Raw genomic sequence first — 25,334 nt, 5'->3', positions numbered from 1 at the left:
TAAATTACACACAGACCTGTTTCTTACTGAAAGTTGGTATTGAGCATCGATGTCAATCAATTGCTTAAGTCTCAACAAGATGCTTTACATTAAATCCAAGGAAATACAACTGCATTTAAAACCAAGGGAAATGATCCCCATGGTCATTTTGGGTCTGACAGAGATGCAAGAAAAAAATAAAAAAAACAATGACTAGTCTTCTCTACCTGTGCCCTTTTGAGAATCCGTGCAAACTGGACAAGTTAGTCCCTCAGTTCCCTGGGTGAATAAATCAGAGTATTTCTCCCCACCTGCATGCCATGGAAGACGGAGCATTGAGCATGAAAATAATTTCCTGAGTCCTCAAAGAGAATACGGGGCATGCTGGGAGTGCACTCCAGGAGTCCTAAAACTACTCCTGTATCTTCAGGATATCAAGTGTGTTCAGACATCATCTTGCTGTGATGCTAGATCACTGCATAGTAATAGAACTGCCTAACAGAGCACTTTTGATCCTCACAAGTGGATCACAGGGTATGAAATCAGATCTTTGTGTGACCATCCTAATCTACTATGGATCAGAGCCATTTCAGAGCAGAGGCAGAGAAGGCTTCAAATTGTGGCTATTCTCCATCCACACCCTTTGCTAATTTGACACAAGTTTAATTGGCCAGAATTGCCATAGCAGGATTAAGCAAAACCTTAGACAATGGCTGTAATAACAACAATGAAAGCAAGCAAAAACCCAATACAGTCTTCAATCCAATTAACCTTCGATTAAGGTTCCAAAATCAATGCTATTATTTTGGCCGGAGGAGGTAATATTGAGCCCTGAGAAATGAGCTGCACAACGACCTTTACTTTTAATGAGATCAATAGAAGTTAGTGTCGCCATCTCTTAAAATAATTGGCAAATATTACAGCCAAATTAAAGCCAGAGACTAGTATCTGCTCCTGATCTAAAGAGACAGTCACAGATGGAGGTAGGATGGGAAGGGATTATGCCCTATCAGGCGGTTTCATCTAGGACTTACCAGGGGCAGGCAGTGAGATCATCAATATAGGACCATGACACAGTATTTTTTTCTTTGCCTTTCTTCTTCGTGTCAGTTAGAGGCGTAGAGCCAGAACTACTCCAGCTTGCTCACAAGTCCAGGAAAGAAAGCATCAGTGACTTTCCCCAGATAACCCAAGCTGGTTTGTTACATTGCATTATATCATTCTACCCATGAGCATGATATATGTGGTTTTTACTGTAGGAATGCTCATAAACTCAAATTTGCATGCATTCTTTCTTTCCTGAGAGGTTTCTTGGTAATTTTTGTATGTTGGTATTTTTAAAGACACTCACTTGTGATGGACTTTCTAGAGTTTTGTTACTGTCACGTTGCTCTGTCAGTGGGTGTGCTGATTTGTTGAGGGGGGAGTTGCATAGAGGGGCAAGGGTGACAGGTTGTCTAGGCTTTCAGAACTGATGGCAGCAACATATTGTGGCTGCATATATCACTGCTGGTACCTGCACTACAGCTTGGGATCCTCTGAGTTAGGTGACAGAAATGCAGTAGGTGTACTTGTTAAAATATTTAGTACACTGGATATGACTCCATTACCAAGAAAAAGTGGGGGTTAGTAGGGAAATTGCAAAGCAGGTAAGAAACTCATAGAAGCAATGAGATTTGCTCTTCAAACAAATCTCATTAAACAGATTGGCAATGACTTGGACACAAACAAAACTGTATCAAGGAGATTGTTGATGACACGAAGCTGGGAGGTCTGACATTGTAGAGGAGGACCAGAGTAGCAATAGCACTTGTTGACCCTGAGGACTGAAGTGGTAGAAAGGAATAAAAGGAGCAATGTCAAGTGGAAAGTCAGATTGAGTAGGTAAAAAGCACTTGGGTGATGTGTTTAGGTTGCTCTGAAGTCCAGCTCATATACATGTATCTGTCACTCCATTGCTTGATTGTTGTCAGCAATCTGTTTATTCCTCAGCTCTGTTTTTTTTCAACATGAAAACATTGGGCTGAAAATGTGTGGTTTGCCTGACACAATGTCACGGTCATGTCCCATAATTTGGCAATGGCAGGTTGGTATTTACATTGACTGGTAAAGGCCACAGGCTCACTTGGTGACTGTAGTCATCATGTTCTGCTGCAGCACAGACAGGCAAATTTAGCTTCTTTTAGGCAGTAACACTCCTTCTGGCAATAGGCAGAGACATGCCTCTCGCCAGACCCAGACCGTGATGTCATCCTGGTATATCAAGCTAAGCTCTGCTTGCTGATCAGCATAGTTTTTGTTCTTATGTGTTATGCCTAAATTATGCCATTCATGACACCCGCTTTTACCTGGTTGTATTTCTTGTAGCACATGCAGAGCTGCAGGTGCTTTTGCTTCCTTGCTATTCAAACCTCCTAACTGGTAGACTGTTCCTCCTCTGCCATTCCTTAGCCAGCTTTGGAATCTTCAGCTCTTTTAATCTTTATCCCAGGTAAATGCCTCCTGCATCCTGCTCATTTATTTGCTTTTTCTGAACTCCCTCTGTGTAGTCTGCATCTCTTGAGTTAATGAGGTGTCTGGAAGTGAATGCAGAATTCCAAGACTGATTATTATTTTTTTACAGTGTGCAGCAGAACAATGCTGGGGGACACTGGTGGGGACACTGGTAATGATAAAGACCTTTTTTTGTTGGATGATACACAGGGAAAGGACTGATGACCACTCTGTGTCATAACAAAAAGCCTTTGTTTTAACTGTGGTCTTTGCTTCATTGCAACCTTTTTTCTAATTTGTGATGCACCTTCACCCTGAGGTCTTACATAGCCTAAATGTGTGCTGAATTCCTCCCTTCTCCTGAGCAGAAGTTTTCATAAGTCTGTTTTCTCATTTCACCTAGCCGTATTCTTCCAAAGTGAATTCTGTAGTTATTATTTATCCAGTGGCCTTCTCAATAAGGGTGGAATAAGGGCCTGAAGTGACAAGGCACAGTACTGAGGAATTAATGTATATAAAAGTTTCATGGTTTTTTCCGTAACTTTTTCTCAAGAAATGTGAATTCCCTTTGTCTGAATTATGATATGTTGCTATTCACATACTACAGTTTAAGACCTAGAGTGTAAAGCTTCCTATTTTGTTTAGAATTTAACAGTATTGTTGCTTTCTGTCTTAATTTATTTTGTATCCTATTCTAGAGGTATGGCAACAGACAAAATTATGTGAAAATACTTTAGTGTGCACCACAGCTCCATGGTAATTTTTTCTGAAAGTGAAGACTGTTTGCAGAAATATGATTGCTTCATAAATCTCTGTAACATATCTTCTGTATGCTAATGAAATAGTACAGAATACATTCATATGTCTTAAAGAAGTCAAAGTTTAGTTGAAGATACTGGAGATAGTCAGGGTTGTATTTTGGGGAATAGGTAACTATAAGAACAGCAGGCAAGAGCGAGAGGATGGGGATCTTGCAGTGAACATTGTCTTCTTCCCATGATCCAGCCTGTGAGTCTGAGCAGAGAAATGACCCTTCTGTTTCATGGGAGGATGGGAACATGGATCTCAAGCTGCTTTTGTGTTGCACTATAGGCTGCAAGAGACTGTGACCATAGGTCTATTTAGTCACTTTTCTGCTGATGGTGACTCAGGATGGGGGGACCATCTCTGCATATGGAACTTGCAGCCATATCATAAGATGCTGTTAATGAGGGTGGCATGGATAACCTAGTGAGAGGCGTTTTTGTAGGATCCTAGGATATTTGGATTTGGAAGGGAACCTCAGGAAGGTTTCTATCAAATCTTCTAAGGCAGGGTCAGTTATAAGGTCAGACCAGCTTACTGAGGGTGTTAGCTAGTCAGGTCTGTAAAACTTCTAAGGATAGAGAATTTCACAACCTCTTCAGCTACGACCAATCAATAGGTTTGCAGAACTGCCAGTCCTTGTCTGGACTTGTGTTCAGTGGGTATGAGGCATCATGTTGGGCCCCAGATTGTCCCCAAGTCCTCATCTTCTAAAATCCTGTGTTTTTCCATGCCCTTGGAAGACAAACAGCTGAGACAGTGAGGGCCGAGTGTGGTTAGCCCAGTGTGTGCACCAGTGTCAGGGTTGATGCTGTGATCGGTCATAATGTCTGAGTCCATTCCTTCTGGTGTATGGGTCCCTGGGAGGCTTTGTGAATGAGTTATGTGATGGGCTTAAAGCAGACTATTTGGCTTGTCCTTGGGCTATCAGCAAGGGCTACTCAGCTCTTATATGAGATCACAGCACCTGGTACGTTGGTCCTATCTAATTTTAGAGCTTGCCGATCAAGGAGACTTGTAAGGGTCACTTCATGGCTCTGGTGATCTCTGCTGGTGATTCAGAAGGGAAATATCACTCCCCTCAGTCAGTACTTAAAATAACACTTGCATGGCATTGGGGAAGCTGCAGTACAGGAGATCACAGGGCTGTGCTGTTCGTCAGCGTGGGTGATTCATCGTGGGGCGGGCCAGCATTCACGTGGTTCAGCAGTGGTTCCAGGTCCCACCTGAGGGACAGAGGATGGTTTCACCTGATCCTACCACTGTCCCTGTTAGTGTGCTGCAGGAAGGGTTCTTGTTCTTTTTTCTCATTTGTAGCTACTTGGCCACTATTCATAGTGAATGCTCCTCTCAGAGGTCGCCATGTTTCAGAGTAAAGCAAGCCCTTTGTTGTCTGTCTGGTTTTCTGCAGGATGAGTTGTCATTACTATCCCTGTTACCTCTTCTACCATCTCTGCTTATGGGGACAGCTGCCAGTTTGCTGCTTACAGAGTGTGTCTGGAGATATGCTTAGAATAATTTATAACAACTGTCTTTTAATTGCTTGTTCAGCACTCTGCTGTGGAGCACTGTGCCTCTTGGGATGGTAGGGCAAGGCTGCTGTGTTAGTGCATGGCAAGGGACTGATCTCATGCCCTGGGGATGTTTGCTTTCTCCTAGGAGGTTTTTAACTTTAATAACATCTCTTGGTGATAAGGAGCAATAGTATGAGGGACACAGCACTGATAGGATGTTTTAAACAGCTTTTCTCTGCTTCTTCATCTTCACAGATATTGCAAATCAGATTAGCATGGGTCTGAGGAACGGAAGAGGCAAAATGGGGGATAGTGTGATGGAGAGAATGGAGGGAGGGGAGAGGGAGCCCATGTTCATTCTGGTGGGCAGACTGACTAGCTGAGTCTCCTCTCACCCCTTCTTCACCGTGTCCTGCTGCCATCCATGAGTGGAAGCACCTGAGTCTTCCTCCAAGCAGTCTCACCCACCCAGCAGCAATTTCCCTGCCTTCCCTGTGAATGCATGTCTGCCACTCTCTGCTGTCCCACTTTCCTCCTCATTACCAGAAACCCCATTCCTACCCACAGGTACTATCTTCTTTTTTTATGCTAGACAAGTGGCTTTAAATAACCTGTGCAGGCACCCTACTGTGGGTGGCAGCGTGTGACCATCTCTTGTCTCCTCACAGATCTCTCGCAACTTGGGGAAGCTCTACAGTGAAATGATCTTTGTGAATGGCTTTGTGCACTGTGACCCACACCCAGGCAATGTGCTAGTGAAGAAGTGCCCAGTCTCTGGCAAAGCTCACATTATCCTCCTGGATCATGGGCTCTACCAGGTATGTAGGTATGAGTGGCTTCCAGGGCCTTGTGAAGCTGTCTTTGGGCATCAGGCTGCAGCCTTGCCCCTCTAAGCACATGTGAATAAGTTTTCCCTAATACTTCCATAATGCTCTAATGGTATTTTATGACTCTGAAGTGGAGAATAGGGCAGAGGTAAGGGATGGAAGACTTTTTTCCTGTTTCCTGTCCTCTGTGGGCTTCTGGGAACCGTGTCTCTATTGCCAGGTGCTGAGCGAGTCATTCCGCATGGACTACTGCCGCCTTTGGCAGGCCCTCATCAAGGCCGATATGAAGAGGGTGCAGAAGTACAGCCGGCGGCTTGGGGCAGGGGATTTGTATCCTCTCTTTGCCTGCATGCTGACTGCCAGATCTTGGGAATCTGTCAACAGGGGCATTGACCAGTCACCAGTCTCTGCCAGCGAGGTAGGTCTTGTGTGTCCTTCCCTAACGTGTGCCCTTGCTTCTCCTCAGTACTTTTCTATGGTGAAATCACTTGCACACTGATAGTTCGGCAGTCCTGGGCAATCCCTGGCAGCTCTGTAGCAATTTCTGCAGTGATAGCTGATCTAGAAAAGAGCCAGAACTCCTTCTGGAATATGCAATATGTTTTATAGTGGCTGAATTTAATTTCTCAGATTCACTTGTCATGGGCTGCTTAAATTCTGTATAATATTTTAATACCTAAGTATTCACCATTTCTGGCTGGGGAAATATTAGTGGATTGTCCTTTTCTTAAAAAAAGTGTTGAATGCAGCTGTGCAGGAAACCATCAAGGAGGCTAGGATAAGGTACAGGAGATATAAAGGTTTAGTGGGAAGACATGAGAAGGATAATGCATTGTCACTATTCATGTAAATGACTATCAGCGCTGATATAAACTTCTAAAAAACCCTAGAAATTACCTCCCAATCAAAAACCCTATTAACTTGGAGTCAAGGTTGCTTAACTGCAGATCCTGTCAACTCAATCACTACAAATCTGGGAAATTGCCACTTACATTTTCCACCGTTTCGTATCCACACGTGCTGGGATCCTTCTCATGCCTCCTTGCACACCTGATACACACAATACCCCACCTTAAGAATAGCAGCAGCCCTGCCAATGTGCTCTTTCTAGAGAAGACCATGAAGTAATGTGATTCAGCCAATGGACAAGTGTCTCTAAGTAGAAGTGTGTTGTATCCTATGGTTTGCTTTTATCTGCACACATCTGTAGTAGAGTGGATGAAATTCATTTAAGTAGTGTTATAATACTGTCCTATGAAATTCTCCTCCAAAAGTTCCTTCATTTTGATGCATGTGGCAGAATTTGCTGTACTGGCTTGCCATTATCCATAACAATGAGTTGTTCAGATATCTTGGGTAATGGAGCCCCTCCCTCCCAAATACCTGAGTTAATTTTCTGCACGTCAGGAATAATATAATGACTATCTAACAGATCTGTGCTCCATCTGGTGAGTTCTGGAGCTGGTAGCTCCAGAAGAAAATTCAGAGGTACCCAGGCAAATTGGCACAGCATTGACTCCAATACTACAAGGCCAGTGTTGAATCTGAGTTAGTGAGCAATGTTTATTCCCAACTTGCTTGTGAAGGTTACACCAGAGGTGTAGCTGCAGCTACATGGTACCCTGTGTGTGCTAATGAACTTTGTCATTGAGTTGAATTGCGTGTATGGAACCAGCTCTGTTGTCTTTGCCTACATGACACAATTAATGCTGAAACTAGATAATCCTGCAGCAGATAATGGGGAGCTGAGCAGATTTGCTGTGGCATTAGGAAATGAGCTGCTGCTTGCCCTTACTTTAGAGGTGAATTTGAAAGATTTTATCAGCAGCAAGAGCTGAGTACTGTGTAGGCAGGTACCATCAGTGCAGAGCTCCAGAGAGTGTGCCTGAGGATGTATCAACATGACAATAGCCTGTGAGACAAGGAAACAACCTTCCTGAAATAAAATCTTATCTGTAGTGCTGTACTCAGTCTGGGACACTGCATCTCAAGAAAGGTTTGATGCAACTGGGGCAAGTCCAGTAGGAATCTACAAGGACTAGTGGCCAAGCAGATGCAACCCATGAGGTAGGTCTGAGCAAATTAGGTCAGAAAAAAATCTGGAAAAGGCAGGTCAGGAAGAATTGTAGAAGTGATTTTCATAAGCAATTTTCTTGCAGCACTTAGAGGACAAGCAGTCGTGGATTTAAATTCAGCTAAACATGAGAAAAGCCAGATCTAGTGACAAAGCAGTGAAATGCCAGTGTAGATGGTCTGGGAAGGTTTTGATTCACGTTACTGGAGAATTTAGGTGCAGGCTGGGCAAATGTAAGAGGATTGCCATAGGTATGGTTTTTCCTGCCTTAAGCCAGGGCCAGGCAGCTGATTGCTCAGGGTGGCTGCTAGCTTCATCTCATCTGATTTAATGATGTCTTTTGCTGCATCCTGCAGCAGCCTCAGCAGCTGCAGCCAAGGGGCTTTTCTCAGGTCCTGTGGCTTAGCTTATTTCTTCCTCTGCACACAAGCTTTGCCCTTGACAGAAAGTGACAGTTCTGATGACTGATCATGTGGTTGTTTTGTGATGTGGACAAGCAGCTGGAGCTAAAAATAAAAGAAATAGAAAAGAAAACCTATGTCTGGAAAATAATGTAAGCTCTGCAATGATGCTGGCTGGCGAAAGGCATAAGAGATAATCAGGGAGGAATTCTCTGCCAAAAAATAATGGAACAAAACAACATTTAGGAGAGCTAAGCATCTTCTTGCTGAAGCCTTGTGTATCTGGTTAGTGATGGAGGCAGGAGGACACAAAGATTGGTTTGTCAGCAGCAACCATGGTGGTGTGTGAGCTATGTACATCACTGACCATCATGACCCACACACCCAGTTTGTGCAGGTCTGTTACTTTATAATAAGTTTGAAGTTCACAAAGAGCGTGAGATCCCATGTCATGCAATATAGGCCATCCCTCATTCCAGAGAAGAGAAGGCATTAGAGCTGTCATTTTCCACAAAGGAGCCTCCTTCCTGTATGAAGTTATTTACTGTCCTCCTGGATTTTGTAGATTTCAGATGTCCCAGAGATTTGGTTTTGGATTTCATGTCATGATTCATGTCATGGCCTCTGTAGGAAGAGGTGGGGACGAGGTATGCATATAGGATCAGCTCCCAGCTACACTGTGCTATATTTGCTGGGATGGTGAGGGAGCTCTCAGATCTAAAAACATGGAGAAGAGGCATGGCTGACTGTCTTGCATGCTGTGGTGGCTTGTATTTGGAGAGGAGCTCATCTTAAATGGCTCAGGCTGTAGTCCCTAGGTTATCATTGAGTTCTTTCAGTAGGCAATGTGTTTGTTGGAATCTGGAGAACGAGAGAAAATGGATTGCCTTGAACTTACACTCTTTCCTTAATTATCTGCTACTGGCTGCTGTCATACAGGATATAAATCTAGATCTGACAGATGACAATTTGATGATTTTTATCTCTTGGGTTAACATGGTGCTTAACTGCATAATTTTTTTCTCACCTCTGCTGAATTGTGTTGAGGACAGAGGACTAAACTAGGCCTTGGAAACGGCTTCATCAATATAACATAGAGCCATGAGTTGCATGGGGCAGTGAAGAGCAAGCAGCTTGGTTGTCTTTGCAGCATGCCTCCACCTTCTTGAGCAATTCTGCTACCTCAACTCTGCCAGTTTTGGGGCTGGTGAGGTGAGAAGTTTCCAAGGGCAGTGTTGAGGTCTGGTTGCTGCAGGCTGCCTAGGACTAAGAACCAAGACAGCAGTGAGTGGCTGTTCTCCTGAGAGGCTATTAATCCTGCCAGTGAGAGGATGGGTCCATACCTCACTGAGGAGCAGATGGAATGTGGCAAGAGTGATCTGTGCTATGAGTGCTGTGCCCAGTGTCTGCAGGAAAGCAGGACAGAGCTCTGCAGCTTCTGGCCTACTGTCATGGTCTGTTAAAACACTGTTCTCTTCCTGGCCAATCTCAGCTGCATCTGGACCTGAATTTGCCATGTACTCTCACCTTCTCTCTCCTTTCTCCCTGCCATGACCTGGCTGGCCACAGGACATGGAGATCCGGTCCAACGCTGCTGCTTACTTGCCCCAGATCACCCAGCTCCTCAACAACGTTCCCCGCCAGATGCTGCTGCTGCTGAAGACCAATGACTTGTTAAGGGGGATTGAGTCAGCCCTGCACACGCGGGCCAGTGCCAGCTCCTTCCTCAACATGTCTCGCTGCTGCATCAGAGCTGTTTCCACGTGAGTCTCTTAGCCAGGCATCAGAGGCCAGACAAGGAGCTGCAGGACAGATCCTGAGATGGTGGTTGGATCCAATCAAAAGTTCACATAAGGCAGAATCCTTGTGATGGTGCAGCTCTAAGAGCAAACCAGAAACTCCGTTTGTAGATCATGTCTGGTGGTTGTCACGCAGGTCGATGGTGACCAGACAGGGCTGAGGTCAAGTGAAGAGGTCAATATGTGAGTTGAGGTCCAGGCCATGGGGCTTCACAGCAGGGCATGAGCTGAGGACCATTACTCTTCCAGTGTAGCTCAGGCAGGAACTGAAGGTGCAGGTCTGAGATTACCTGAAGTTCCTGGGCCTATGGGCAGAGGGCTGGGGGTTCCAGGCTAGTCAGGGCCATTAAGGCTTATTAGGGCCTCACTCAGGGAGCCTGACAAGGCTCTGACTCAGCCTCTTGACCTATTATTGTTAGCTGTGGATCTCTTCCTCTCATTGTGGTCCTACCCCTGCTCAGTTACACATCTCAGCCTCTGTCTGTGCTGTTCTTACACCCATCACCCTCTCCAGAGGACAAACCTGTCACCCTGGGGCTGGAGACGGGGTTAGAGTCGGAGGCCTTAGGTTAAGGGTTTAGGATTTTTCCCCCCAGAGGAGGAGAAGGGGCTTCTTGCCCATTATAGGCATTGCCACTAGGCAGTATTTGTGAGTAGCATAGATCTGAAAGTTCACTGCAGCCTGATTGAGGGGCTTGGGCTGACTGAAGATCAGGGTGATGTTTAAAAGCCAGGCACAGGAGTTGTGCAAGTGATTTCCCTCTGTGAGTCTTATGAATCAATGCACTTCTGCCTCAGATTCTTCCTCCTTGTAGATGAAATAACAGTTATTTCTTGGGTTGATGAGGGACCTATGAATCCCAATTAGCCCCTGTTAAAGAAAGGTGAAGAAATACTTTTCCTGGAGTCTGTGTGTCAGGATTGCTGGACTCTTAAAAGTGTCCAGGAAAAGCAATAGGAGTGTGCACCTGTCTCTGTGAGCTGAGGTGAAGCTGGCATAGAAGCAGAGGAATGCCATGTCCCAGGATCACTACACACAGTGGGAAGAGAACTGAGTTCTCAAGGGAGCAGGCTGTCTCTTCTGCCAGTTTCATTCTAAGAAAGGTGGTCCCCAGCTCCTCAGAAGCACTGCTTAGAGAACATCCCTGCTCCCTGGGAATTCTCCAGATGGGGGATATTGCCACCCCTGGGGAGCGTCAGTTGTGCAGAAGGTGTAGGACAGGCCTTCTGCCTCCTGGGCTGTTTCCTGCTGGATCTAATGCAGCTGTTTCTCTCATTCTAGGTACCAGAGGAGCAAGAGTCACTCGCTTTACAGGAGGGCCCAGATCTCACTCACAGAAGCCCTAAGCCTGTGGCAGATCAACTTATATGAACTCTTTCTGTGGCTGAAGGGGTCCCAGCTGGGGAACTGGGTCATTGCTCTCCTGAGACGGATGCAACATTTCACATACTGACATGAACTGGTGGGAGAGGCCTGGGTGCTCCCTCCCTCCCTTCTGCTCTCCATGGCACATTTGTCTTTCTGACTATTTCTGTCTATTTTTGGGTCTTACTCCACATTACACACTGCACTGTCCTTTTCTTTTACAGCATTAGCTTCCTCTGTGGCACAGAGAGGTTGAGTTGGTACCAGAGCCCTATTGTTTTGTGGTTTAGGAAAAGTAGGTGCATGATACCTTGTGCCAGGAAAGACAGGTAAGGATACCTTCTTTCCTCATTTGTGCAAGTTAAGTTCCACTCAGATTCTAGTGGGATTGTGCTGGAAGCAAATGCCTCTTTGACTCTTTCTTAAACAATCTTAAAGAATTTAAGAGAATCCCAGCCCTACCTAGAATGCCCCAAAACATTTCTCAGACCCTCAGAGGTGGTAAGTCCCTTTAAAATGCAATAGGGTTTATATTAGTTTGTGCAATCTCCTTAGTCTGATTTCTGTTTAGGTGTGCAGAAGGTTTCTCAGAGGAGTGAGACCTTGTGGAAAGCTGTCACTAGGGTTTTCTTTTCTAGCTCCAGGGAAAGAGGACTCAAATGGTGAGAGTGGTGGACTGGGAGTCCAAGTTTCTAAGGTTCCTCTCCAGTCCTGTCAGCAAGTGCCTCTGTTTTTGGACTTCTCCTGGCCTGTTTCTTTGCAGGTGAAATGGGAGAAGGGGACAGTGATCTTGCCCCTCTTCTGAAATTCCAGGAAGGCAGTAGGAATGACAGCTCAGTGCTCTAAACTGCTGGTAATGTATATGTACTGTACAATACTTCCACACGACAAAATAAATGTGTTGTATCGAAGACCTTTGGGGGAGGGATGCTTGGCTGTGCACTAGAGTTATGTTTGGGTCTCTAACCTAAGTCCCGTTTCCATTTCTCCACAAGGGAGTGATGCCAGGCAGTGCCGGCAACTCCTTGTAAGCAAAATGTCCACTTGGTCTTTTCTCTGTCCAAGAAGTTTGTGCCGCATCTGAGTCCTCTGGCACTGCATCACATGTGTGTTGGGGTGGAATGCAGGAGCATTTCTGCTGGGAGGACACCTCAAACCCTTCCCAGATCCACACTGAGCCTGCCTGCTCCCTGCCTGTGGGAGTGCACTGCAGCACATCTGTGAGATGTCACCATTCCCATGGCACAGTGAGCATTTCACCTTGTCACTGCCTGTGGCGTTTTACTGCTCTGGCCCAGACAAAAACCTGCCATTTGCTCAGTGGTGCAAGTGACATGTCTGATGGCTTTGATTCTGCAGTTTTTTCTACAGGAAGTCTCACTTAGATGTCTGCTTTATGTGAGATGTAATTGAGATACTGGGATACAGCTCTGCTGCTTGTAAGAATTCCTTTAGCCAGGAAAGGTGGATGGAGGTGGCTGCTTACATCATCTCAGCTTTTCTCAAACTATCTTGGTGAAAGGGGATGTGAAGGACAGGATGGGAATGTTCATGTACTGTCAGAAAGCTTGCTAAGCTGAGGGTTACACCAAACTGTCTGAGAGCAAGCCACAAGAAGGCCATTCACTCTCCCAGTTTCCATACAATTTTCCAACTTGCACAGGTGTGAGACCCCACCTTGAAGTGAGTTTATTTGCTTGGGAAGGGGAGCAGGGGACAGAGTGCAGGTAAGTGTGTGTGTGTGTGCGCGTGTGTGTGTGAGTCCCTGGCAAATCAATCATCTTGGTGGCTGTGCAGGAAAGGGAAGGAAAGTAATCCAGAAAAGGTACCTGGCTGCTGGTGGGCTTGGGCATGTGGGTTAGGGGCTGCAGATGTGCAGACAGTGGCTGTGGACATGCACAAGCATGTAGGCAGAACTGGCCGGCTCAGGACTGCCAAGAAGTGGTGTGTGATTGGCAGGGTTCTGGACAAGGTATTGCTGAATGTGGGTTTTAGGTCTCTTTGGGTAGTCAGTCACCTGATCCTGGCATTAGCTCTCTGAGCCCTTCCTGCTTTGGGGGCGGCAGCAGGAGTGATGTGCTCTCTGATCTTTGCTAAGATCAAAAGAGAAACCCAGTGTGACCAAATGTCCTTGCAAAGCTCGTCTCCAACCCCTGCAATGACAGGTCAGAGATCCCCTTGACTTCTGGGTGATATCATGGCATCAGGGAATGGAGTGGTGGTAATTGCAGGATGAGACTCCTGAGTTGACAAAGAGTCACTGGGGCCCTGGAATACTGATGCTGCAGCCTGTACATGACTAATCTTGGCTCATGTGAGCAGTCTGGCTGAATCTGTGCCTTGCTCAGGTACTTACAGCTGGTAGGCTGGCCAGCATGGGTGGACCTGACTTGTTCTTATCACAAGTAGAGCTCCTTTCAGAAAGCTGGCCTGGTGTGCCTTGTTGAAGTCCCAGAAACCCTCTAGTAATGGTCACCAATTTCACAGCCTCACCTTGTAGCTGCCTCTGCAAATGCCTTTGCCTGTTCGTGGCTGGATATACTGACCAGAGCACTGTTTGGGTTTTGCATCTGTCGGTAAAGCTCATCCCACATTTAGGCCCTCATTTCTAGAGGATCCCATGTTGTGGAGAGGCTCCCTGTAGCTGTCATTTACATTGGCTGTCAAGATCACAGCTGCCCTCAGCCATGCATGTTCTTTCACTCTTCAAAATCCCACCACATGACTGCTAGTTCTGCTACCTCAGGAGAGTCCTGACTCTAAAAGTGGTAGGGAACCAGCAGCCCCTCAGACTGTTTCTGGCTTTGTGCAGCAGGCAGAGAACAGGGTATATTTGGCAGGGCTTTGTCTGTTGTAATTAGTCTCTGCTGGGAAGCTCTGTGTTGCAATGTTAGCAGAGGGACTCCTCCATCAGTTGTGCTCAGCTCTCACTCTTCCCACAGTCAATCAATGAAGGTTTGTCTTAAGAAAGAACAAGCAAACACATGGTGTTCGACCCTGTAACATTCCTGCCTTGTCTTTTTGCTGAAAGCTCTCAGAGGTGAATGTGTTAACAGGATTTTGAAAAGACACTTTCTCATCCCAATTTGCAGTTGCCAAACATGAGTAACCTGGACCAGGTCTGTACATGTGGCCCCTCGTTCCCACCTGCATTTAATGGTGTTTTCACCACCAGCAAACACAGATTCTGCTGCTTCGCTTACAGGCAGCACATGGGCTGCTGTCTGCCCAGCTTCAGCTATGAGTGAACTGAAGTTTGGTGCAGACCCTAAATGTTAGACTTGCAGCTCACCCACTCTTCCTCAGGACTAACATGGGGGTTAGAGCTGTGGCCAGAGGTGCAAAACTGATGGGCATCTTTCAGCTCCTGCAATACGAAGTATTTTGTTGTAGCCTTATGGCATCACCAATCCTGATGCTGTCAGTGCTCTCAGATGTGTTGGGAAACCAGTAGATATTTAATCTGGCATTTAGATGTGCCATCATTACATCTGCTGGAGGTGGAAAATGGGGCAGTCAGGGAAAACGAAGTTGCTGTGCAAAACTTCCAAGAATCTCGGGTATGAAGCGAACGTGCTTTTGCACATCCAGCTGAAGGAAAGCAAGAGAGAGCATTAGTCCAGGCTGGGCAGCATAGCCTTTGCCTAGCCCATCTAGTGAATGCTAATGATGACAGGTGGGTGGCATTTAGATTTGCAGATCAAGGCAGCATGGTGCTGTCTGCCATCTTGCAGAGGTGTACAAACCTCATGCAGTTGCAGTGTAGAAGCTTCAGAATTATTCACATGCTGCTTCCCACAGCATATGTCTTATGAACTGTGACTTGAGTGCAGCTTGGCCAGTGTCAAAGTCATTCCCAATGACTCCCTCTTCCAGAGCATCACTTGGCAGGGCTCTTCCCCCACCTCCACTGTGCATCCCTGCATCCCCCTCTACTATTCCATCTGCCCCTGTACCCTGCATCCAGAGGGGTGTGGGCAGCCTGCTGGGTCCTGGAGCATGCAAGAAGCTGTCACACACAGTGGGCTGGGCCACAATGCCCAGCATTCAGATGGGAGCAGAGAGAGGGATGAAAAAAGGAAAGGAGAGGGAAGGGAAAGGGAAGGACTGGCTGTCAATCAGCCCCGCTGAGGTGCCTGCAGGATGTGGGTCATCCTTCTTCCTACGCCATCTGCTCAGGTGCTGGCCAGGACTGTAAAAGACCTGGACAGTAAGAGTCTGTAATTTAATTAATTAATTATCTGCCTGAGAAAAATTACCATTTTCAAAAATCATACAGGTGATGGTGACATACCTCACATGTTACTCTATGAGGTACCACTAGAACTAGGAAAACCTACTAGTGGACTAGCAGCCCTGCAGGAAGGGGTTACAGGGGACCCCATGTGGACACGAACTGACAGTGGAAATCATGTCCAGGGCTAATTGTTCTCCTCTTCTGCTTGGTGCTACTGAGTCCACACCTGAAACTATGTCCTCTTTGTTCTCTCGGTTGAAGACAGATGTTGGAGAACTGTATTTGGTCTGCTGGAGGGCACATGACATGGTCAGGACCTATTCCTATAGCCTATAAGGGAGATGGACTTGTTCAATCCTGGAAGGAAGAAGTAAAGGGATGAACTGATAATGGCTGGAGGCTCTGAAAGAGCCAATCTTCTGGCAGTACCAATGAGTAAACAAGGGCTGATGGCCACAAGTCAGAGTTTGCAAAGTTACCAATGAACTTCACCAGGAGGATGGTGCAAAGCCAGGACATCTCACCCAGAAAGGGTCTCCATCCTGGCTGGCCAGCAGAGTGGCTCAGCTGGTCTGCTGGCTGGAGTCTCCCTCAGGGCAGAAGAGGAGTGAGATGCCCAGTGGGCCCTCCCAGCCAGCCTGTTGGTGAAGCCATGGCGTGGAGCTGGCTCACATGGCCATTGAGTCAGTGCTGTGGGATGAGGTTGGATCTGAGTTTCAGCTTTTTCAGCTCTCCTTCTGTGTCACTGTCTGTGCTCAGACATGAGATAACATCCCTGACCAGGTCTTGTCTTTGCTTTGAAGTCCAGGCTTACCAACTGGTTTTGTTTGGTTCAGTTGTGGAGCTGTGGGTGAGCGAATGCCAGCCTACATTACTTGCCTTGCAGTTTTTATCAGCCAGCTGCCTCTTGTGTCCTTCTTTCCTGGGCAAAACCTGCATGTCCAGTGCCTTCTGGAAGGCAGTGGGTGCCTTCACAGGACCCTGTTGTCGCTAATGCAGGCTTTAAATAGAGTTTAAACCCGGAGGGAGTAAATTATATGCACATCCAGCAGAAGGCTTACTGAGTGGGAAGGATGCTCAGTGTTCTCTGTATGATGGTAATCAGGTCCCATCAAGACAGTTTGAAGTTTCCCTGACAGGTATTTGAAGCTACACCTGTTGGGGTAGTGATCAGTGCCTCTGTTCCCTGCAGGGAACATGGCTGTGTGTCCATCCACAGCAGTGCCTGAGGGAGCCCTGGGCAGGACATTGACCATACTCTTATCCACACACCTTCTGCTGACCCTGTGCAGCTCATGGTGACCTTGTCAAATGCTACCAACCTTTTTGGGCTGACTTGTGTGACCCAGAGAGCATAATTCTGTGCCATTCTCCATGTCACTCCAGATCAGCCACGATATCAGAACTCTGGATGCTCTGTGCACAGCTTCCCTTTTGAGCTGCTTACTGTAACCAGGTACTCATGACTTCTGGTGGTCTGGTAAAGACTGTTCACCTAGACTGCATGAACAGTCGAGTAGGGAGGAGGCATGGCATTTTACTATTCTATTGTTTTGTTTTACTTTCTTTTTATTTCCATTTGATTCAGAGTCTTATTTGCTGAGGCTACTTTTCCATACTCTGATACACATGAGTATAAAAAACACTCATAAGGTCTCTTCCTGTAACTGAAGCTCTGCTAAGAAGGTCACAGGACTTGGGCCTGACCTAGCAGGACAAGTCTTCATGTAAAATGCACATTAGCTGGTGGTGGTTTGCAGGCTTGCAGCTTCAGGCTCAGCACTGATGTACACAAGCAAGCATCTCCTCAGGGTGGCTGTACCATGAGCCCTTTCTCTCCTTTCAACCCTCAGCCTAGCAGTACATCTAGCTTCAATAAAGCAAATATGGAAGAGGTTACTAAATGGTAGCTAATAAATAAAGTGACATGCATGAAGCCTGGTAATACCATATTGCTCTTCATGAAAATGTGGCAAAAACAAAAGTCATGGGGGGGCATTGTTATTGCTGCCTTGTACTTCACCAAGGCCATCATGCTGATAAGGCTAAAAGGAAAACTTGGCAATATGAGATGCATACATCACAGGGCAGTGAGTCCCATGGCAGCCTGCGCTGCACCCAGTATGTGCTGGGACTGCAGTAGCTTCTCTGTGTCATCAGTTTAACTGGAGCAGGGCAAGCCTGTAACTGTAGTATCTGTGAGCAAAAGGTCAGTAGGCAAATAGCTGTTCTGCAACAGCTGGTTTGGAGACCTAAGCAATGAGGTGATGCGAACTGAGGACTTTACTTTGGGGTATCAATGAGCCTAAAGCACATTGGTGTGGACTGGGGAGAGCAGCAGAGGAAGACAAAGGGAGGAACACATACAGATGTGGTGCAGGAGTCAGCTAAGTGTGGTATCGCTGATGACTTTGCACAACAGGCTGAACAGTCAATTTTAGGGGAGAAGAGTCTTACCCTGGAAAAACCATACTTGGCTGTTCAATTATGTTCCCAGGGAATGAGAGTTCCTGAAGCTAGTGAATGTGATGGAGAGCTGCTCAGGCTGTGTCAGGTTGCCTTTGCAGCCCTTGCTGGCTGAGGGCTGTTTCCTGCAGTTTGCTCTTCAGTCTTCATCCTGCCCAGGTTATGTGGTTGATGGAACTCCTTCATTTTTGAGACTGCTCCATAGTCTTACTCAAGGGAGCTGTGTCCAAGGTCTTCTTCCCATGGTTTCCTTTGGTTGCTGTGTTTGCTGTCTCTGCCAGGCAGTGGCTGCACAAAAAATGGATCCTGTAGAGGTGTCTCCATGGGAGGGGTACAGGGTTGCAAAGCTGCTTGGGTGCTCCTGTGACATGGGCATTGGCAGCACCCAAATTTTGCTATGGGAGCAGGTGCTCCTATGGCCCCTACCCTGGAGCCTTCTGCAAAATCTGGGCTGGGGAGTCCTACCCTGATGACATGGATGGCTCTGGGTGCACTGCATAAGCTCTCTCCACAGCCTGTCTTCTGCTGGGAGTGGGGAAGGATTATTTGCCATACTGTGCTGTGGGGGAAAAAAAATCACAACTACATGAGTAGCACAGAGCTGCCTGGTACCACTGCAGTTGCCTTCTTCACTGGCTCAGGGGCCTGCAGATGTCAGAGTATGGCTGCTGAAATGAAATGCTCTTAAACCTGGGACATAAATCATGGGCACAGTGCTGTGTGAAGGCTGCCCCTGGCATTTAGCTTGGCCTTGTTGCATCAGTACCATAGCAGGGATGGTCTTTTGCACAGAGATCCTGCTGGGCTGGGTCATGATCTGTGTCTGTGCAAATGCATCTATGGCGGTGGTGGCTCAGCAGAGCCAGACACAGCTCTCTGCCTTTTTCCCTTTCTTGTTGCTTTCCCTCTGGGCTGAGCTCCCATGCTGCCTTGCCTTAGCTGCAGCCAGCGCAGTCTCTGGCCACTGGGGGAGGTTTCAGGAGAAGATGGAGCACCCCCTGGGAGAGAGGTACTTTGTATTGCAGTGGCACACCTTGGCAGAGCACAAGAAAGATGTAAAAAAAAAAGCCTTGGGAATAGCCCAAAGCAAACTGCTGTCAGGCAGTGGCACAGTGGTGTCATGTGACACCAGGATGACTCCCAGCTTACACCAGGATGATTCGCAGGCCCCTCCAGGACATTGCCAGGGCATGAGTGTTGGCAGGGAGCACAATATGACCAAGTTGCCTTCTGACCTCTCAACTGAGGCATGGGGATGGGGTAGCAAAGGTAGGGGAATAGGGAGAGAGGCTGACCAAACTGCCCTGCTCTGGAAATCAGCAACACTTTTGTCTCCTTCAGGGCTGCTGGTCATGAAAACTAACAATGTAACAAATGCCAAGTGTTGGGGCTATCTCTGGACAGCTCAGGCCATATTGTTTACTCACACTCCCCACCCCTCACATATCCCTATATCCCCTGTTATTGTCTTGCTGCTTTTCTCACAAGCTCCCATCAGGCCAGCAGTGTCACATCTGCAGCAGACACAGGGACCCATTGCCATCCACACAGCCTTGGGCCCCTCACAGGTACCTGCCAGGATGGGACACACCATGACCCACTGGAGCCAGCCTCACGGAGGTAGGTCCCCATCAGCTGCCATCAGCCAGTCCAGGGCATGCCCCTCTTCCCCATAAAGCAGGGTTTTGGTGCTGGCTGCCACTGGGGACACCCAGCTGCTCTCTCTCAGGTAGTGACAAAGGCAATTACCTCACCGCTGAGCTCCCCGGCTGGCTGCTGAGACACTTACCTGAAATTAGCCGTGGCCAGTGCATCGCAGAGGTGAATGCGGTTGTGATTATGAATGCACTTCTTGTTTGTCTTTTCAGTGCCGAAATCCTGTCAGCGAGGAGAAGCGATAATAACATGCTATTAAGTTCTTTCTGGATAATGTAATTCAGGAGTCAGGAGGCAGTTTGGTCATTTATGCCTTTGAAAAGCTCAGAATAATTTTCAGTGTCATTATCTTCCATTTTAAAGAGACCGTTTCAAACATCAATACCAAGAGCTCTTCTCCTCACTGCCTCCCCCTGCTTACGTGGTTTTCTTACACTTTTGTTCCTGTTTTCTCTGAGCTTTTAGGGATCTGGGGTTTGTTTCCAGTCATTCATTCCCCCTAAACAGACCACACCCAACCCTCTCTTTCACCCTTTCTCTTTTTATTATAGGTTTTGGAACTCGCTGCTATTTTATTCAGCATCTTTTAAGTTGTGGCTGGTGACACATCCCTTTGTGAGGTGGGGGAGCACTGCTTGGGCCTCAGGTGCAGTGAGAGGAGGGCGATGTGATGTGGATTCAGGTCCGCAGGACTGTGAGTGTTTGAAGCAGTGTCCCCCCAGGGCTAGTGAGAGGTGGGCAGAGCTGCCATGAGAGTCTGACTGCCCTTGGGAACGGTGACTGACTGGGGGCACTGTGCATGCTGCCAGTTTTGGTTGCCTTGGGATGCCCAGGAGCAAGTCCTACTGCCCAGGCCACGGCACAGGCTCGGGGCTGGGGAGCCCATGCATCCTCTCCACTCTGCTACCAACCACTCCCTCACTGTCTTTCCAGGCACAGCCATAGCCAATGACTTATATACGGAGCTTGAGCCTCATATTTTTTGCTCATGCTTTTGTCAAATGTGTGCTTCAGAGTAAGCAGTTAATGGATACTTTTGCCCTGAAATAGCCCCCAGGATAGGGAGTTGAGAGGCTCCTTAGCAGATGCAACTTCACCAGCTTACGCTGCAGGCATGAAAACAGACAGATGTCTCTGAGTGAATGCAGCAAAAATTATTATCCAGAACTGGGGCAGGAAAACAATCTAGCTCCTCTCCAGCATGCACAGAGCATGGCTGAAGAAGAGAATTTTATTCATTAAGTTAACTGGCAATGATCCCTGAAATGTCAGCCTTGGCCTGAAGTTTGTCTCTAAGCTTGGAAAGCATCCTAGCCCTTCTGTTTTTAAAAGAGGATGGTATACGGCTCTTTCCATTTTTTATGTGCTGTCTCTGCCAAAGTTTTGGTGCAAATAGGAGGGATAATGCCCTTCCATTTGCTGCCTACTTCCTTCAGAGGGGAAATGGGATCTCCCAAGCAGAGTAGAGAAAATCCACAGGGAGCATGCAAGAGTCACATCCATCATTAAGCCTGCTTCGTATTGTTCAGCAACTTCTGAAGGCACTGTTGGGCACTCCTGTGCCAGCAGAGTCAGCGGTGGAGTCAGGCTGTGACCTGGCATGAGCTTCTTTGCAGAGAGGGTGTGGGAAGACTTGCATAGAGAGCAGATTCATTGGCCTCGCTCTGCCTAGAGGATGTGGGAGCATTAGCGGCACAGCGTGGCTTCATTAGGAAGCTGGCCCAGCGTTGTTAGCATAGAGGATACAGTCTCCTTGGGACAGATGTAAAGAGGGATGAGAATGCTCTTTCCTTTGTGAGAGGTGGAGGGGCCTTTCAAACACTTTGGCAGTCCCAGCCATGAATGCACAGTTCAGGGCTGGCCGATGATGCCAGGAAGAGAACCCTCATGATAGACTGGGTGCAATGGATGCATCTGCTCCCAGATGCTGTGCCTAGTGTCTGCAGAGAGGCCACAGAAACAGAGATCTGCTGCTGATCCAACCATTATGGGCTGTGCTTGCTTCCATTGCCTGCTGACTCCCTGCTCCATGTCTAGCTGCAAGTGCCCTTCTGAGTGCAGAGGCAAATTAAATGTGGTTTTTTCTATGGCCTGCAGTAGTTGTGGGATTTCTTCTACGAAGGTTTGCTGGTACTTGGTATTTTAGCTTGCACTGCAGTCTCTCGCAGTGGGGGTTCTCAGAGAGTCCTCTCTCCCCTCTCCACCTACCTATTTTCATTACATTTAAAAGATTTTAATTATCTCTGGGTTCTGTATGCCTCTCTTGGTTGAAACTGGAGAAAGGTTTGAATAGATGCTTGTCAGTAGGAAACTTGTAAAGGTTCAGGCAGCCCAGTCCCTCCTCTCAGGGCAGCTTGATGGGATAAGCTGTCTGCCCCTAAAAAAATTACTAATAAGGGAAACACAAAGGAAAAAAGAGAGAAAAAATGGTGAAAAGTAGAGGAAAATGGATGTCTTAAATGGCTTATTATATCAGCTAGATGCCCATTCACTCTGCCAGCAGCCTGGACAGCTTAGCCCCACTCCCATCAAAAAGTTGTGTCTTGCACTTTGCTTCTCTTCTTGCATATTTGTTCTACTTGCAACTGGTTTTCTGAGCCTGATTTTTCTGAAGTTTCTGCTACACTGGAAGCCTGTGTGCTATCACTTCATGGCACTGCTGGCTGGTGCTATGGGCACAGAAAACAAGGCACAAGGAGGGACTGACAGCACGGGGCACAGCTTCCCTTGGCTCCCTGCTTTAGCTGCAAGGCAGATGTTGCCCCATCTTAGCTGCATGAAGCTGGTAGGGCTGTGCCCACCTGCCCAAAGCAGTCTGCATGGCAGACCCATGTGCTGAGTCACTTCCCTGTTGCTTTTCTTACTGCACCCTTCCTTCTTAGCCCACTCTGCAGTGATGTTTATCTCATGCTTGGTTTACCTCTCCAGGCTGAAGGAGACTTGGCTGTGGATTTGGATATATTGTAAAGATGCTGATGTTGCTAATGAACTATCCTTGTTGTGGAGGGATGTTGGGTTTGGTTTAGATCACTTCAAATACCAATAGTTTAGTCTTTAATAGTGGTGTAACTGAGACCTCTGCTCAGCCTGGGCAGCTGAGACAGGCACAGCAGTCAGGCTGGAGGCATTTTGGTAAGGCTGTGAGGAGAGCCAAGTCTGCAATGGCATCACCAGGCCAGGAGTTTGTCAACCATTCCTGTAGAAGCACCAGCTCTGGCAGGAAAGTCTTAGAACATTGCAAGAACAGGGCTCAGGGAACCCTGTGTGCTCAGAGGATGTGGGCTCAGCATGGGCATGATGTTCAGCCCCAGCTCACTTCTGTATTTGCTTTAGCTAATAACACTATTCAGGTTCCATAAGTCATCTGAAAACTACCTGGCTCCTAGCAAGGAGAATTTGTAATGGAGATCACTGCAGTGTGAGAGCAGGTAAGTTTTCTCCTGACAGCTAATTCATTCCTGTGCTCCTCTTCCAGCCATCTTCTGGGATTTGAGGCTGTGGAGCTGGTAGTATGAGTGTGCATATGTGTGCTGACTTCTGTGTGTGCACATGCTGGCTGGAACACTGAACTCCAGCCTGTGCTGGTTTGCTCCCAGTGCGCCGCCTTCTCCACGCTCCGCCAGCTGTGCGGTCAGAGACCTCCCAGCACCAGTGCCAAAGGACTGCAACAGACCCCTGGGTGGCAGCAGGCCATTTGCTTGATGGATTATCCACTCCAAGCATGAGACAGTAATCTTCAGAGGAACAGGCACAGAGAAAGGGGCAGAGTTAATCACTTTGAGCATGGACAACAGCTGGAGAAGGAGGGGGTGAGCAATTCTAAGAGAAAACAGTGTGGTTTGGAGGGGAAGAAGAAGCAAAAGGGAAATCAAAAGCATGCAGCAAAAAGTCAAGGGCTTTTGCTTGGTCAGGAGAGACAGAAGATGACTGGGTTTATTACAGCAGGGTGGGACTCAGCCTCCACCAGCACCCTCATTTTGTCATTGATTTCTCACATGTTCAGTGGAAACAGCTGCCCACCGATCTCTCCACAGTGGGACACTGCATCCTCTGCCCATAAATACACAAACTGCACAGTTACAAATGGGAGAGGTTGGGGAGCAGAGTGGTGTTTAATCTCTGACCTCATTGCCTGTACTGGGATAGCAATAAGAAGTGCTCAGGCAGGTATATTATGCCTTATAGATTCAAACAACAGATTCTGCTTGAGACTATATTAAGAAGTGGGGAATTTAGATTACAAAGGCAGCTCTATGTTACTGCAACATTCACATAGAGGTGTTTTTGAACTCCATACTACATTACTCCAGGGAAGCCATTCTGGGGCTCACACCAAACCAGCTGTATGCTGTGCTGAGGGTTTTTCACTTTTCTGATCTACAGTGAGGATATTAGCCACTATTTCCAAATCTTAATGGGTTATCTCTAGGCTTCTAGCAGCCTACACGGCATCGCTCATTTCACAGAAGGGCTTTGATATACAGGGATTGAAAGCATTGCAAGTCCTGAGTATTAATGCTTAGTTAAAAATTGAATAACCAATGTCAAGAGACAGGATACATTTATATTGTCATGGCATGTGCCAATGGATGGTCCCACTACATGCAGTCTTTCAATTTGTTTTTCTTTTGTTTGGCCACAGAAGGATGTGATATGGCACAGAGATTTTGCAAGGTTTGGGACACAGTCAAGACACCTAAAGTGAGAGCCTTGTAAGCACCACTGTTTTGTTGTGGGTTTTTATCGATGTCAGTTCAAACGGAAATCTAGACCAATCCTGGACTGAAGTCCCTGAGAATACTTACAGGCTGTTCACCACCTCTGCTCCAGGGCTACAGGAATAAAGCAAATGTGTACACTATTCCCAGACACAAATCTTCTAGTTCTCTTTTGCTGGAAGGACAAACCACATGCTCTAAATCTGGCATTACACAGACTAAAGGACAATGGATGGAAAAAAGTAATTAAAAATATTAGCAGTATTTACAATTGAAAACCACAATTTGTAATATGAGACTGGAATCTTAATGGCCAGATTAGACCAATACTCCATTTAGTCCAGTCTGCAACCTCTAGTAGTTCTTTCTGGCTGGTGCAGAGGGCGGTGGAAAAGCCACACAAATGGGCAACACTTAGAACTTGCCAAGTAGAGCAGTTTCTTCCTACTTTATACTTCTATTTATAACAGGGCTAAACTTATAACAAGAAAGTTTGTATCTCTTAGATACATTTATGAATATATATGTATGTATTTACATATATTGCAGCTGTGCCTGAGTACCTTGAAACTGTTATAAGCAATGCAGGGCATAGTAACAAACCAACTGACTGTGTCTTTCTGGGCCCAGCCATTCCTTGTGATACAACAGTGGCAAAGACTGAGTCACTTGGTGACAGTGGTCACCAAGGTGTCCTGTCCAAGCCTTCCTAGTCATATGAATCACTTGGCTCTACCACCAGATAATCTTAGGCACTTAAGTTGTGTGGGCTGGAGTTGAATCACCAAGACCATATGAGCCATCTCAGTTCCCAAGATCAGTTCAGTTGCTCCAGTCCACTGCATGATAATTCCAGAGCCAAGCCTGCCTTCCTTCCTCCCTTCCTACCTCTTTCTCAAAATCTACCTCTGTGTATAATAAGAGGCTAACTTAAACTGATTTCCATGCCAAGTGCATCAGTTGTTTTAGAAAGTAATTTGGGCTTGGAGAACCTCTTCTG

General features: G+C 46.9%; 1 protein-coding gene across 5 annotated transcripts in view; it reads left to right on the top strand.

The window, feature by feature from the left end:
* Positions 1-19,111, top strand: part of ADCK1 (aarF domain containing kinase 1) — an 83,913-nt gene extending 64,802 nt beyond the window's left edge. For all 5 annotated transcript variants that reach the window (XM_074542551.1, XM_074542552.1, XM_074542549.1 and 2 more), the window contains 4 exons: positions 5,459-5,608; positions 5,838-6,035; positions 9,662-9,855; positions 11,174-19,111. In XM_074542551.1, coding sequence (XP_074398652.1) covers positions 5,459-5,608; positions 5,838-6,035; positions 9,662-9,855; positions 11,174-11,345 — 714 coding nt within the window. In that variant the 3' untranslated portion in view covers positions 11,346-19,111. The remainder of the gene's footprint in view (positions 1-5,458; positions 5,609-5,837; positions 6,036-9,661; positions 9,856-11,173) is intronic.
* The last annotated feature ends 6,223 nt before the right edge of the window (positions 19,112-25,334 follow it).

Source organism: Zonotrichia albicollis, chromosome 6, assembly GCF_047830755.1.
Source record: "Zonotrichia albicollis isolate bZonAlb1 chromosome 6, bZonAlb1.hap1, whole genome shotgun sequence".
NCBI classification, from domain to species: domain Eukaryota; kingdom Metazoa; phylum Chordata; class Aves; order Passeriformes; family Passerellidae; genus Zonotrichia; species Zonotrichia albicollis.
Note: the sequence above shows the minus strand (reverse complement) of the source record. Positions and strands in the feature narration are given on the sequence as shown.